At 32.1% G+C, this 13,515-nt stretch overlaps 2 protein-coding genes across 2 annotated transcripts; both read left to right on the forward strand.

Moving 5' to 3' along the window:
* The first annotated feature begins 1,674 nt into the window (after positions 1 to 1,674).
* On the forward strand, positions 1,675 to 6,855 carry LOC8279025 (proteasome subunit alpha type-6). The gene is made up of 9 exons (XM_002532677.4): positions 1,675 to 1,896; positions 2,400 to 2,494; positions 2,583 to 2,664; positions 3,207 to 3,303; positions 3,777 to 3,835; positions 4,011 to 4,093; positions 5,267 to 5,362; positions 6,102 to 6,161; positions 6,549 to 6,855. Exons 1-9 carry the CDS (start codon positions 1,821 to 1,823, stop codon positions 6,639 to 6,641), a joined length of 741 nt encoding a protein of 246 aa, XP_002532723.1. The 5' UTR covers positions 1,675 to 1,820; the 3' UTR covers positions 6,642 to 6,855.
* A 1,343-nt stretch (positions 6,856 to 8,198) lies between these two features.
* LOC8279027 lies at positions 8,199 to 13,317 on the forward strand. Its single transcript, XM_002532676.4, has 8 exons — positions 8,199 to 8,397; positions 8,538 to 8,844; positions 9,464 to 9,661; positions 9,997 to 10,269; positions 11,145 to 11,247; positions 11,396 to 11,514; positions 11,926 to 12,102; positions 12,204 to 13,317. Exons 2-8 carry the CDS (start codon positions 8,548 to 8,550, stop codon positions 13,026 to 13,028), a joined length of 1,992 nt encoding a protein of 663 aa, XP_002532722.2. The 5' UTR covers positions 8,199 to 8,397; positions 8,538 to 8,547; the 3' UTR covers positions 13,029 to 13,317.
* The last annotated feature ends 198 nt before the right edge of the window (positions 13,318 to 13,515 follow it).

The following is a 13,515-nucleotide window of genomic DNA, read 5'->3' on the forward strand; positions in this document are numbered from 1 at the left end:
CATTTTATATTTATCTTTCAAAGATAAAATTATTTATAAATAACTTTTAAATTGTTTATTAGTTAACTTAAAAACAAAGATTAAATCCATTTTATTTATTCTCTCTGTTTTCATATTTTTTGAAATCTTTTAATTAGTTAAAAAAATAATTTTTTAACTAATTAAATTAATGATTAATTAAATATTGAATCTAATATGCTAGTTACTAAAATTGTATTGTCAGTTTTTCTTTTGTAGACAATATTTTTTAATTATTAAAAATTACTTTCATATAAATATCTATATAGAGAATATAGAGAATTCTTTTCCTATAATTTTAGGAGGGTGTATTTAATTTAAAATTCTAAAGATTTTTATAGACTTTTTAAATAAATTACTTTTAAAAAATTTCTAAATTTTTAATAATTTTTAAAGAATTTATGATTTAATAAATGACTTTCACAAACTTTACTCAAAAATATTTTTATAGATATTGATAGAATTTTATTGATTTTCAGATACTATTATTTATCTATTATTTAATTATTTAAAAATAAATTTAATCATTTTACTTTTATTATTTTCTTCATTCTTTTTCGTTTACTTTAAGATTATTCCATACAATTTTATATACAAAATAGCAGACTTTATTTCATTATTGTATTAAATTCATATCAGTTTTAATTTTTTCTATCTCATAATATGAATACTACTTTTTTAATCAATAGATTAATTTTTCCAAATGAAATTATTATATTACAATTTATCTCCAATTAAACCACCACATTCATGTTATATTCGTTATATTTTATTTATTACTTATTTAATAAATAATTAAACCAAATAATAATCATGCTTACTAAATTATTTGAATACTTAAACTGAAAATTATGATTACCAACACACAAATTATCCAAACAATCTTTCTAATAAAATCTAAAAGTCTATATATGGTGGGACTGTATGCTCAAAACAATTTATTAAATATTTCATTTTAAATTCATATATTTTATGAGGCCCTTTTAAAATAAAATTAAAAATTTTTAATTAATTTTTTTTGTATGTGAAAATACAAGAAAATTTTTAATAAATAATTTTTAACTTCTAAAGTTTCATAATTTCTTATATCTTTTAAGATGGATAATATAGTAAAAAGAAATAAGTGCGATAATGCAGAAAAATTTGAAAAGAAAAAAATGAGTTTTTTTTTTCAAAAGTAAAATCTTAATGAAAAGTAAAAAAAATCTAAATTTTTTTTATTCATAACAATACATAAAAGTCATTAAAAATATATGAAAGTTCGTACTATAAAAATCAATAATTTTTTAAATACTAATTTATTTTTAAAATTTTTATAAAAATTATAATTAAATATATCATAATTCTTAAGAACTTTTTAAAAGTTTATATTAAATACTTTATCACTTATATAAATTTTTTTAAAATTATTATTAAATATACTTTAATTTTTAAACTATATCAAAAATTTTATTAAATATATTTTAATTTTTAAACTCCATCAAAATTTTTATAAGTCTTAATTGAATATTCTTCCATGCTCTCCCTCAAGTGCGGTAATAGCGCGTTTTTATTTCTATCTAACGACAACGTTTTACCTGTTCGAAAATCGTCTCTAAAATCGATTCTTCTCTACACGACGTCGTATCGAGCCAAGCGGAAACTGGCTGCTTATGTTTTGACCTTGTCATTTTTATTTCACCTCCTGCTTGCGCAGAAAGCCAGAATCTCTGTACACTCAGTTCCCTGCATAGAGAGAGCACAAAACCCTAGCAACACGATTCAAAACCCAAGTTAAAAAAATTAATAATATTTGAGGCAAAATGAGTAGGGGAAGCGGGGGAGGATACGATCGTCACATCACGATCTTTTCACCGGAAGGCCGTCTTTTTCAAGTTGGTGTGTGTTTTTCGTAACATTAGAAAAAATCTATCAATAATTTCAATTTTATCTACGCCATTGTCATTATAACGCTGCTGTTTTAGAGTATCTTGAATTATTGGTTGATAGATATTTTAGTTTAATATGTGGTTATTTGTCATTAAATTGCAGTGATTTAAACTGTTAAATTAGTGCTGAGCGATTTATTTATAAAAGATGTACAGATTTATATAATTTCTTAGCGCCATTGTAGCTTTGCATAATTTATGTTGTGATTTTGAATGTAAATTCAGCAAGTGCAAGTTTTACGATACTCTCTTCACATTAGAATGCAGGTTAATCTAAAACTTTTGATGTCCATCCATTAGTTTTTATTTTCTTAGTTCAAGCATTTTCTCAGTTTTCTTTTATAAAATAATGTTACAGTCTGCTGAATCTTTGATATACCTACTGCACCGAGTTAACTCTAACGAGCTTAATAGGGGGTGATTATCTATTCTAATAGGTTTGGTATTATGTAGAATATGCTTTTAAGGCTGTTAAGGCTTCTGGGGTCACCTCAATTGGTGTTTGTGGGAAGGATTCTGTCTGTGTGGTGACTCAGAAGAAAGTACCTGTACGTATCTGCTTACTGATTTTGCTAAAATTCTGAAATAGTTACTTGATTTTTATGTGTTATTATACAATTCTTATATTGGATGCAGGACAAGCTCTTGGACCATACAAGTGTCACACATCTTTTTCCCATTACAAAGTACCTTGGCTTGCTAGCAACTGGCATGACAGGTTTCTTTGCTTATGCCCTGTCAGCTTCATGATATGAAACTTTGCTGAAACTAGAACACTTAAAATATCTGTTTCAAACTTGAAGAATCTTGTTGTGAATTGATTGGATTGTTGATTCTTTTATATAAATATATATCTGTACTTGTCTACAGCTAATTTTTTTTTATCATAGTGTCCTTCTTGCGTTGTTTTATCATGAAATAAAAGTTAAAGACCTTATTCTGAATTCTAAAGGATGATTAAAATCAGATACCGACTATCTACAGTATTGAAGTCTCCATCATGAGACAGTATTGATAAGAGTCTCCAATAATTTCTTGGCCTTTTCTCAAGCATATTGAATGTCCTGCCACACAAGTCAAAATAATTAGATTACTTTTCCGAGTGAAGAACTTGTACCCATGAAGATAACATAACTGAATTCAATCATATTTTATGCTGTCAAGATTCACCTGTTTAGATTTTGGCATGTTAAACAAGAATTGCCTTTTTATTTCTAAAGGTTATTGGGAGCTAAATGACTTTGACATTCAATTTTTCAGCTGATGCGAGGACCTTGGTTCAACAAGCAAGGAATGAAGCAGCAGAGTTTCGCTTCAAATATGGATATGAGATGCCTGTGGATGTTTTGGCTAAATGGTATTTTCTTCATGTTATATGGCACGACAATTAAGTGATTCTGTTATAATGTGAGCTCATATTACATGTCATAATTTGAGCTAGAAATTTATGGCATATGTTTTCCATATTAAGCTGAAGCTTTTGAGTGGCATAATTAAAATAAAGGACGGCCAACCTTGAAATTACATGATTGTAACTTCTTGTTAGTCCCTCTCCTAGCATGTGGTTTACATGCATAGACTGTCATGTATCTTTCTATTTCTTGCTCCTTATGGGCATTGATTCTTTGTAAGTTGAATTGCTAGTGTGATTGAACCCTTTTGCATAGAATTAAACAATTGTGATAATTTGGAAATGAACTTTTGGTGTAAGGAAAAACACAAGAACTAATCTGATGAGTTGGTATTGGTATTATCTATTCTATTACTATAGTTGCTCTAAATTTATAATGTGTCAAGAAATCAACTTGTATTGATGTTTTGCATGGACAGGATAGCAGATAAATCACAAATTTATACACAGCATGCTTATATGAGACCCCTTGGAGTAGGTAATTCTCTGATCTTTTTTGTAGTTAATGCTCTTTATAGTGCAATCATATTTTAAACTTAGAATCTTATTACTTGTTCTGCACTTGCCTTTTTCTTTTGTCCTTTTTGAACTGTTACTTTCATCAGGCTTCTCATTGGATTTTTTTCCCTTGTTTTCTACTTTGCTTTTGGTAGTTGCTATGGTATTGGGCATTGATGATGAATATGGGCCTAGACTATATAAGTGTGACCCTGCTGGCCACTTCTTCGGCCACAAGGTATGTGCAAGTCTATTTCATATTATATTATTATGAAGTATTATGTTCTTCTTTAACTTGGAGAGAGGAAATTGCATGCCTTTGAACAGCTAACTTATTACTAAATGGGTAGTTCTAACACATAAGCTTTCTACATGACCTGCTCTGGTTGCTAATATATATTTTTAATCTGGATCTAATCAAATATGTTGCTCAATATCACCTATGGATAAAAAGATGCATACAAGCATGTTTAAGAACTTAATTGCATGTCATTGCTGATTAACAGACCACAGATGTGTGCAAGCATGCTCATGAACTTAATTGCATCTCGTTGCTGATTAACGGATCATATTTAATGGAAATGTTGATGCAACATTTTGCAGTGTGATATCGATGTAGGACAGATCTGATATTTTAATCAGCAATGAGAAGAACCCTGAACTGATATCACATCTAAGGAAGAATTGAACCACACAATTCTATAATTATATAGCAACATTACTTCATTTTTTATTAACTCGAAATCTGAACCCTCAACTGTTACAAGCCTAGGTATGTGTAGGCTAAACTAATCCTAGCACTTCTCGAATTAGAAATCCAAAACCAGAAAAATTGTAATAGTACTAACTATACCAACTAAAACTCCTAATAATCAGACTTAAAAATAGATAAATGACTTCTAAAATAAAATTCTAACTACTGTTCCAGCAAAGCTGAAATTACAGAATACCCCTTGGATATTGAAATTGCAAATTCTAGACCAAAATTTTAAACCTCTTGATTCTTTGAACTTTTTTTTCTGGATGTTTTTCTTGTCCACATCAGATACCCATCCTTGTTCATTATGTTTGTATTCCTAAAGTTGCACATAAGCAGAGTGCATGTATATAGTTGATGACTGTAGGTTGCCAAATTAACTGCAGAAGGTCTATAATTATTTGGCATTCATTATGACCTGTGTTTGAGAATTTTACCAGAGAATTCAGTAACTTTCTTTGTGAACTAATAAAGAATAGGAGATTAATGATCTTTTGACGTTCACTTGGAGATCTAATGATACTTTTAGGAATTGTTTTGTCCAGCGTTTGGCAGCCCGGTGTTTTTTCCATCTAGCATTGATGCATATTACAAGTTTACAAGTGATCCTAGTTTTAACTTTCTTGCCTCCGGAATATGTTTGATATGTTTTAGGCTACAAGTGCGGGATTAAAAGAACAAGAAGCAATTAATTTTTTGGAGAAGAAAATGAAGAATGATCCTGCATTTACCTATGAGGAGACAGTGCAGGTAGATTCTACTACTTTATCTTTGTAAGGTTTATGACTTGTATTGTTGCACTTCAAGTTCGTATCTGTCTAAGCATTTACAAAAATAAAATGGGTTTTTATATGCTTATTGCTCATGCGTGATAGTGTTTTGACTCAGGTTATTTTTATGTTTCTAATCATTGTTTCAAATATATCTATGCAATGGTAAAATTACTGGATAACAATGTTTTTCATGCAACTCTGATAAATAAAAAGTCCAGGAGACCTTAAATTGCAATTATTATTCAGGGACCCAATGGACCATACTCAAAAAGCTCATGGAACTGAAGATGGGTTTGGCCAAAAAATGAACTAGAGAACTATGCTCTAGATTAATTCTTGAAAGTTGGATGGATTCTTATCTTTTGCTGTCTTGTTTTGATTTCCATTCTCAGTCTTTGATGCAAAAAGGCCTTTGTGATTCTAAATTTTCGCTACTAGCCTTCCTGCATGTGCAAGTGTATTTCTGTATCCTCATTTTAGAGGGGATTTGTCTCTTTCTGCTGCTAAGTGCTGACCTCTAAAGACATCAAAAGGTGTTTCAAGATTACCTGACATTGTCAGAGATCCATCTATGCGATCTCATGCTTAGTTAGACTGAGCATTTGTATGGTTCAACATAATATCATCAACATAGCATACAGCAATGTAAGAGCGCATATAACTTCTTTCCGTCTTTCTCTCTCTCTCTAATGTCATTGTGTCGCTTTTGTGTGTAGACTGCAATTTCTGCCCTGCAATCAGTTCTACAGGAGGATTTCAAGGCTACTGAGATTGAGGTACTTGATATCTCCTTAGTTCAGATAGTGCCATACTTTAACTGTCATGAAGAGACCAGAATCTATTGTTTGTAGAGACGAGTTAAATGATGCAAGTTGTGAACAAAATCCTTGTTTCTTTATTAATCTGGTGTTATACGACTTTCTTTCTGTCCTCGTGAAGTGATATTTAGTCATGCTTTGTTTCCTCCTCTGTAGTCAGTCCTTCAGCAGTTTATGTTAAACTGCTCAGGTTTGGATGCTATCACATGTTGTGTTGGTTGTCAGATTGTTCTCTTTACACGAAGTCCACCTTTTTTCCCCCTAGCAAATTCAGACAATATCTAGGGATGAAGGTTTTACAAATTTCCTGGTGACGTTGACACTGAAAACATTTTGTCTTTGTAGGTTGGAGTTGTGAGGACAGAAAATCCAGTCTTCAGAGTCCTGTCCACCGAGGAGATTGATGAGCACTTAACTGCAATAAGCGAGCGAGACTAAATGATGACATGTTGATGGGATCTTTAGTGAAGAATGAAGCAATTTTTCTGTTACTTACAAATGAAGCAATGGACTGATAAGCTTTTCTTATCTTCTTAGGTGCATTGTACACACTATGAATTGTGATTATCCTCCTACCTAAGAAGCTTATTTGTCAATGTGAAAACTTGCGCATACTACTGCTGGTCAATGCTACGTGATTGTTCCCTATTAAGGATATTCAGTGTCATAATGGCTACGGGACGTCTGTTTAGTTATAAATCTTATCATTTTACACCCAAAAAAAGAATGTCAAAACGAAGATTCAACTTCTCATGATTTTTATAAGGTTCGTATGCAAATGCGCAAGCATATGGATGACATTTGGAGAAATAAATTCCTACTCTTCTCATTTCACTCTTGAATTAAGAAAGTATTGAATAGACTAAATTAGTAGATGAAATTAGTCAAATTAGATTAAATTATTTTTATTGATATTTTATTATATCTTATTCTAATATAATAATAAAATTTAATATTACATTAAATATATAAAAATAATAAATATTTCGCTGATGAATAATAAGTTTTATCACTGATTAATAATAAACTTTATTTTAGGAAAGCCTGCTAAACTAATATGACAAAAATTATCAGAAATTTCATGTTTCTATCATTAATGATGAATTAAATTAAATTCAAACAATCAAGTTTAACAGGTGAGGGAGTTACTAGACAGGCACGGACACGACTGAACAAACATGAGAAAACATAAATAAAAAATATAAGGTAACCACAATTTCCCTTTAATTTTTGTTTTCCGTAATAAACAAGTCGTCTTGTGTTATTCTTATTATATTAAAAAAATTATTTATCTAAATTTTTACAGAACTAATTATTATTCCATTCCATCTAATGTAAATATAGTTAAATAACTAAATTGATGAATTTAATTTAATTTTTTTATTAATTTTTAAATTTATCTAAAATTACATTTTATCATATTAGAATAAAGTAATAATTAGTTCACTACAAAAATTAGTTTATGTAACAAAAATAATTTAATAATATTTGTTTATTGCTTTAATTTTTAATACTTCCTAAGACATATATCTAGAGCAATACAATAAATTATTATATAATTTAAATTTAAATTTATTAAATATAAACATTTATAGTAAATTTAACTTCAAAAGAATTTAATATTTGATAAAATATCAAATTAATTTTTAATCAATTTGATATATTATTAACTATATTAATTATGAACGGAGAAAGTAATAGTTAAATTTATAATAAAAATAATGTAATAAAAATGCCATATAGAGCAACAAATATATCATTACCAAAATTGGGCTAAATAGTAATTACCAAGAAAAGAAAACTCACGCTGGTATTTCCAAAACTTAAATAGACCAAACGTATTTAATCCAATTGCATCATTCAGTTGACGACCAGGTTGATCAAGCATTTCAGCTCAGGTCGGTTTCATTCGAAAGCCAATTCTAGATTTTGCCTTAATCTCGGTCCAATCATCAATACCCACGTGTTATATACGGAAACAGAATAAAGTTTTAGCATTAACGAGAGGACTTATGCTCACCTTCGCGTTAGGTTCATCTCAGCTCCAAAACCTCTAAAAGAAAAGAAAATAATTATAATAACAATAAAAATAGATCGTGTTAATAGAGAGATCCTCTGGTATATAATTCTTTGATTCCTTGGCAAAAACTCAAACGTATAACAATCACAATCCAGTTACAATCGAGCTCCTAAGGTTCGTTCTGTTAGTCTTTTCTCTTATCATGTTTAGGTTTGCCATTTCTTTAAAGAAAATTCAATTCTCCACATATGTCAATCTTAGAAATCGAGATTATGATGATTATAACTGATTTTATTTTATTTTTTTTAAACTAGGGATAAACTCATGGCGACAGCTACTATGGCTACAGCAGCAGGGGCAGCTGCTTTATTGTACTATACATTAAACCGGAAGTTACAATCAGCAACTTCTCATCATGACGATGATGATAATAACATTGTGAACAGTAATGTTCCTTTAGGAATTGAACGTGTATCGCATAGGTTAATTCAAGCACCCGCAACATGGTTAGAGACGATTTCTACTTTATCAGAGACTCTTAGGTTTACTTACTCTGAGACTTTAGGCAAGTGGCCCATCGGTGATTTGGCTTTTGGTATCAATTTTTTACTCAAGAGGCAGGTCAGCATTCCTTTTCCTATTTATTTGATTTCACAGATGTATTCTTGTATCCATAATTCACTTTCTAATACTCATCTATTCTATTTGGAAGTGTATATTTGGAGTTGGTTTTGGCGACCTCAATTAACAAAAAGATTGTCGATTTGCTTAGATTTTATCTATTGTATTTACAGAGTGGATGTAAGAATCTTGGTTTTACTTTGAAGGGTTGTCTCGTGTGGTGGTTGAAGTTTTTAGGGCGAGGGCATGGAGATACAAACTCCTTTTATATTAGGATTGTATTAAGCATTTCCGATGCAACTAGGCAATTCATTGTAATGATTTTTCCATTAGGATTCTTTTGCTACAAGGATTATCTGAATAAGCCTGATTTACTATTTGTTTTCTTTTCAATTTAGTACTTTTGTTTCACCAATGTGAAATGATGGGTTAAATTTTGGAAAAGAATTATGATACTAGAGAAAAGATATCTTCATACCTATTTACTTCTTTGATACATGTGTCACCTTGTAGTTATATCTTTACAAGGAATGGTGACTGATAATGTCTCAGAAACTTTGAAGCATTTCTTCTTTTCTTTTTCAATGGCCAATCACCTGATCCCACACTATATTTGCAGGGAAACTTGCATGTCAGCAGCGTTTTTGGTGGTAAAGATAGTATAGAACTGAAAGGGTCAGAAATAAAAAATGAACTTAGGTATCTCTTAAATCTGCTGACCCTGTGCTGGCATTTCTCCAAAAAACCTTTTCCGTTATTTTTGGAGGAGACAGGATACACTGACGAAACTGTTCTCCTTCAAGAACCTAAAGCAGGAGTAAGTTATTCTGAACTTGAACTATGCTGTGTGCTAATCAATTTATTTATTCTATTTTCATCCTGGGAAGTGGAGAGAATGGTGAGAAGTGCTCACATTATAACCAGAAAGTCTCTCCCATAAAATTTGCGGGGTGATGGTTGGAAGGGTTATTTTTAAAATAGAAGAACATTGCTCTAAGACCTCGTCCTATGAAGTTAGATATCTATACATTCATGTTTATTAAGTAATGGAATAACTTGTATTTTCCATATTTTCACAAGCTTCCAAGACCCATGATATTGATATTCACTGTTTATTCTCATTTTGATTATCAATGCATCTATGTAATGCAGATATTGAAGCCGGCCTTTACAATTTTGGTTGATCACAAAACAAAATGTTTTCTTTTATTGATTAGAGGGACACATAGTATCAAGGATACTTTGACTGCTGCAACAGGAGCTGTTGTGCCATTTCATCATACTGTAGTGCATGAGGGAGGAGTAACCAACTTAGTACTAGGTTATGCGCATTGTGGAATGGTTGCAGCTGCTCGGTGGATTGCAAAACTTGCGACTCCTTGTATCATAAAGGCTCTTCGGCAGTTTCCTGATTATAGAATCAAGGTAAAAATTTTAATTTGAAATTTTCTCTTGTATTTCTTCACGTGCCTGTCTTAAAAGTAGGTCAAGTTCTTTTAATTTTTTCAAAATATCACAGATAGAGATGGTAAAGTAGAGTCAAAACTTTTGTTTTGACTAAATACTTTTGAGTTTTAACTCAACCAAAGGGAACAATTATATGAATTAGTTTCTTCGAAACTAGCTCAAAGAAGACACATGTGAAACTTTTAAATAAAGTATACTCTGGTGTAGAATGTTTTACACTTAAATCATTAATATTATGGTACTTATTTTTATAAAACTAATGGTATGAGTTAAAACTCAAAAGTATATGGTGAAAACAAAAGAAGTTGGCTGCAACAAGTGTTGCAAGACCCCTTAGTTTGCAGCTGCAAATTGGTTTTCTTCACTAAGCCTTTGCCTTCACCCATCTTTCTTTATACCCTTCTTCTGCAGGATCAATATAGAATTGGACTAAAGATTTAATGTATAAATGAAATCCATGCTACTGCTTGCCTAATTACCTGGCCAATCTTCTACTATTACGAACATGCCTGAAACTTTTTGCCTATGGACATTTTATACTCGTTGTCTTGTTACGAGTCCCCTAGATCAGCCCACAAGAAGTTCTTGCAAGACACAATAAGTTAATTGTTGCAGTAGTTATTTCCCCCAAATTTTTTTTCGTGCCATGTATGTCTGAAAGTTGGTTCTTTTAGCAAATGCATTAGACCATGTACTGTTGCATTCTTGACACAAATTTTCCACTAATTTACGGGCATTAAATTTCTATTTAAAAATAGACTTTTTTGCAATCCATTAGAATCATGGTTCTTAATGTGTGCGAGTTAGTGAAGTTCCATTTCTTGAATATAAAGATTGTAGGACATTCTTTGGGTGGAGGTACTGCAGCTCTTTTAACATATGTATTGCGGGAGCAGAAGGAATTGTCTACAACTAGCTGTGTTACATTTGCTCCAGGTTTGTTTTCATTTCACATGAACCCCTTAATAATATGCATCAATTTTTATGCCTTCTTATCTTTCTCTATCTCTCTCTCAGTATATACACACAGAACACATGTACAGCAGCATGGGCTTGATTTTTTTCTTCCTTGCTCTTTGTGCAGCTGCTTGTATGACATGGGAACTGGCTGAATCGGGCAATGATTTCATTACTTCTATTATAAATGGAGCTGACTTAGTGCCTACATTTTCGGCTGCTTCAGTAGATGATTTGCGTGCAGAGGTTATTTCACTCACTACTTGCTCGATAAAATTCCAATCGTTGCTTGCAAGTCAACTAGGTTTTAAGGAGTCCTAGGTGGATAATGTCTCAATTCATTCATCCAAAGTTTTAGAGCTCCATGCTCGGTTTTGCCTTTTGTTCTGATCTTTTGCGCTATGAATTAGTCTAGGATTAGGGCTAATATAACTAGTAAATATTATTTTCTTATTCTAATTTGTTCAATTGTAGCCATAAACAAGTTGCATTGTTAGTATAACTCCTAAAAGATTGCACGTTTCTTTTTTCTTTATCCCCCTTATATATATATATATATATATATATATGTAACTTTTTTGCTGAGAAATTTACTTTGGAAACAACTAACATCCGCTCCATCCGGTTCTGCTGCCCTGACTTATTTTCTCTTTTCAGGTGACAGGTTCTGCATGGTTGAATGATTTAAGAAATCAGATTGAGCATACAAGAATTCTTAGTACCGTCTATCGTTCTGCATCAGCATTGGGTTCCCGTCTTCCATCCATTGCGAGTGCTAAAGCAAAGGTTGCTGGGGCAGGGGCAATTCTTCGTCCAGTTTCCAGTAGTACACAGGTGAGCGTTTTACTTTTTTTTTAATTTACTTTACGTGCTTCTTCGAGTGCGTTTTTATGACAAGGTTCAATAAAAATCCAGTTCTGTTTCTCATTGCACAGGTTGTGATGAAGAGAGCCCAGAGCATGGCTCACGCAGCATGGACCACACGTCCTTCCTTTCACCTGTCTTCATGGTCATGCATCGGTCCCCGTCGTCGTCTAGGCACAACTGCATTTACCAATTCAGCAGATGGGAGTGTACTAACATCTTCCTCTGGAGCAGAAATCTCGGAGCCACTTGTATCTCCCAAAAGTACTACAAATGGCATAGAGTCCATTGACCTTGCTGTATGTACTGGAGCAGCAGAATGGACTTCAGAGATTGAATGTTGTACTGATGAGACAGTTAACCATGTTAATATAGAAACTGATCTTGACGATGGTGAGGACTGCAGGAGTGATACACATGAAGACCCAATGAATGAAGTTGAGTTGTGGCAACAACTCGAGCATGAGCTCTATGATAGAACAAATGACGAGGACGCTGCTGTGGCGAACGAAATAAGGGAAGAAGAAGCTGTCGCGATGGCGGAGGTAGGTGAAAGTCAGTCTGAAACCACTGCTCTCGAACCAAAGGAAGTGCACAGATTCTTCCCTCCAGGAAAAATCATGCATATTATTACCTTTCAATGTGCAAATGCAGAGGGTGAAGCTAATAGCCCTTCCAGTAGTGCTTCAGACAGTGCCCAGCAGTCAGTTGGCGAGGCTAAAGTTGGGATTTTCCTCGCTCCAAGATCACTTTATAGTAAACTGAGGCTTTCTCAAACTATGGTTAGTGACCACTTTATGCCTGTCTACCGGAGACAAATTGAAAAACTAATTACAGAACTTGAGGAGGAGGAATCCAACAATAATGGCGCATCGCAACAAGAATTAGTACTATAGTAAAATGAATCACCGACACACACACTTGTGAATAATCATTATATCTGAAAGATTTTAGACATTTTCCTACTTAGAGATGGAAAGGATTTCAGGAATTCGTTGATTGGGATTGTTGAAGTGCATCAGGACTATCAGTCGTATAGATTTTTCTCCAGGAGAGACGATCGGGGCCACTTTATAGTTTAGTCTTTAGTTCTAAATTGTGTTGGTTTTCATTTTTCTAATAAGTTGAGCTGTACATATTATAACCATTGTTTAATTTTTATTTTTTTTCGATTATTCATGCAAACTTCGTGTCAATTATTTTTGCTCTTGGAATTGCATTTTGCATTTTTGCAAGTCCAGATTGATTGGTGTTCGTTGGAATTCCATGCAGGGAGACATTGAATAATAAATAATTATATATTACATATATTAAGTTAGGAAAAAGATATTAAAAAGAAGAAATGCGCAATTAGCGCATAAATTCTATTTTTAGCTAGGCGTT

The sequence above is a fragment of the Ricinus communis genome, chromosome 8 (genome assembly GCF_019578655.1).
Source record: "Ricinus communis isolate WT05 ecotype wild-type chromosome 8, ASM1957865v1, whole genome shotgun sequence".
Classification (NCBI taxonomy): domain Eukaryota; kingdom Viridiplantae; phylum Streptophyta; class Magnoliopsida; order Malpighiales; family Euphorbiaceae; genus Ricinus; species Ricinus communis.

Coding starts and splice junctions, on each gene's coding strand:
- LOC8279027 (XM_002532676.4), top strand. CDS start 8,548: ATGGCGACAGCTACTATGGCTACAGCAGCAGGGGCAGCTGCTTTATTG. Junction 9,662..9,996: donor TTCAAGAACCTAAAGCAGGA/GTAAGTTATTCT, acceptor TATGTAATGCAG/ATATTGAAGCCGGCCTTTAC. Junction 12,103..12,203: donor CAGTTTCCAGTAGTACACAG/GTGAGCGTTTTA, acceptor CTCATTGCACAG/GTTGTGATGAAGAGAGCCCA.
- LOC8279025 (XM_002532677.4), top strand. CDS start 1,821: ATGAGTAGGGGAAGCGGGGGAGGATACGATCGTCACATCACGATCTTT. Junction 1,897..2,399: donor AGGCCGTCTTTTTCAAGTTG/GTGTGTGTTTTT, acceptor GGTATTATGTAG/AATATGCTTTTAAGGCTGTT. Junction 5,363..6,101: donor CCTATGAGGAGACAGTGCAG/GTAGATTCTACT, acceptor TTTTGTGTGTAG/ACTGCAATTTCTGCCCTGCA.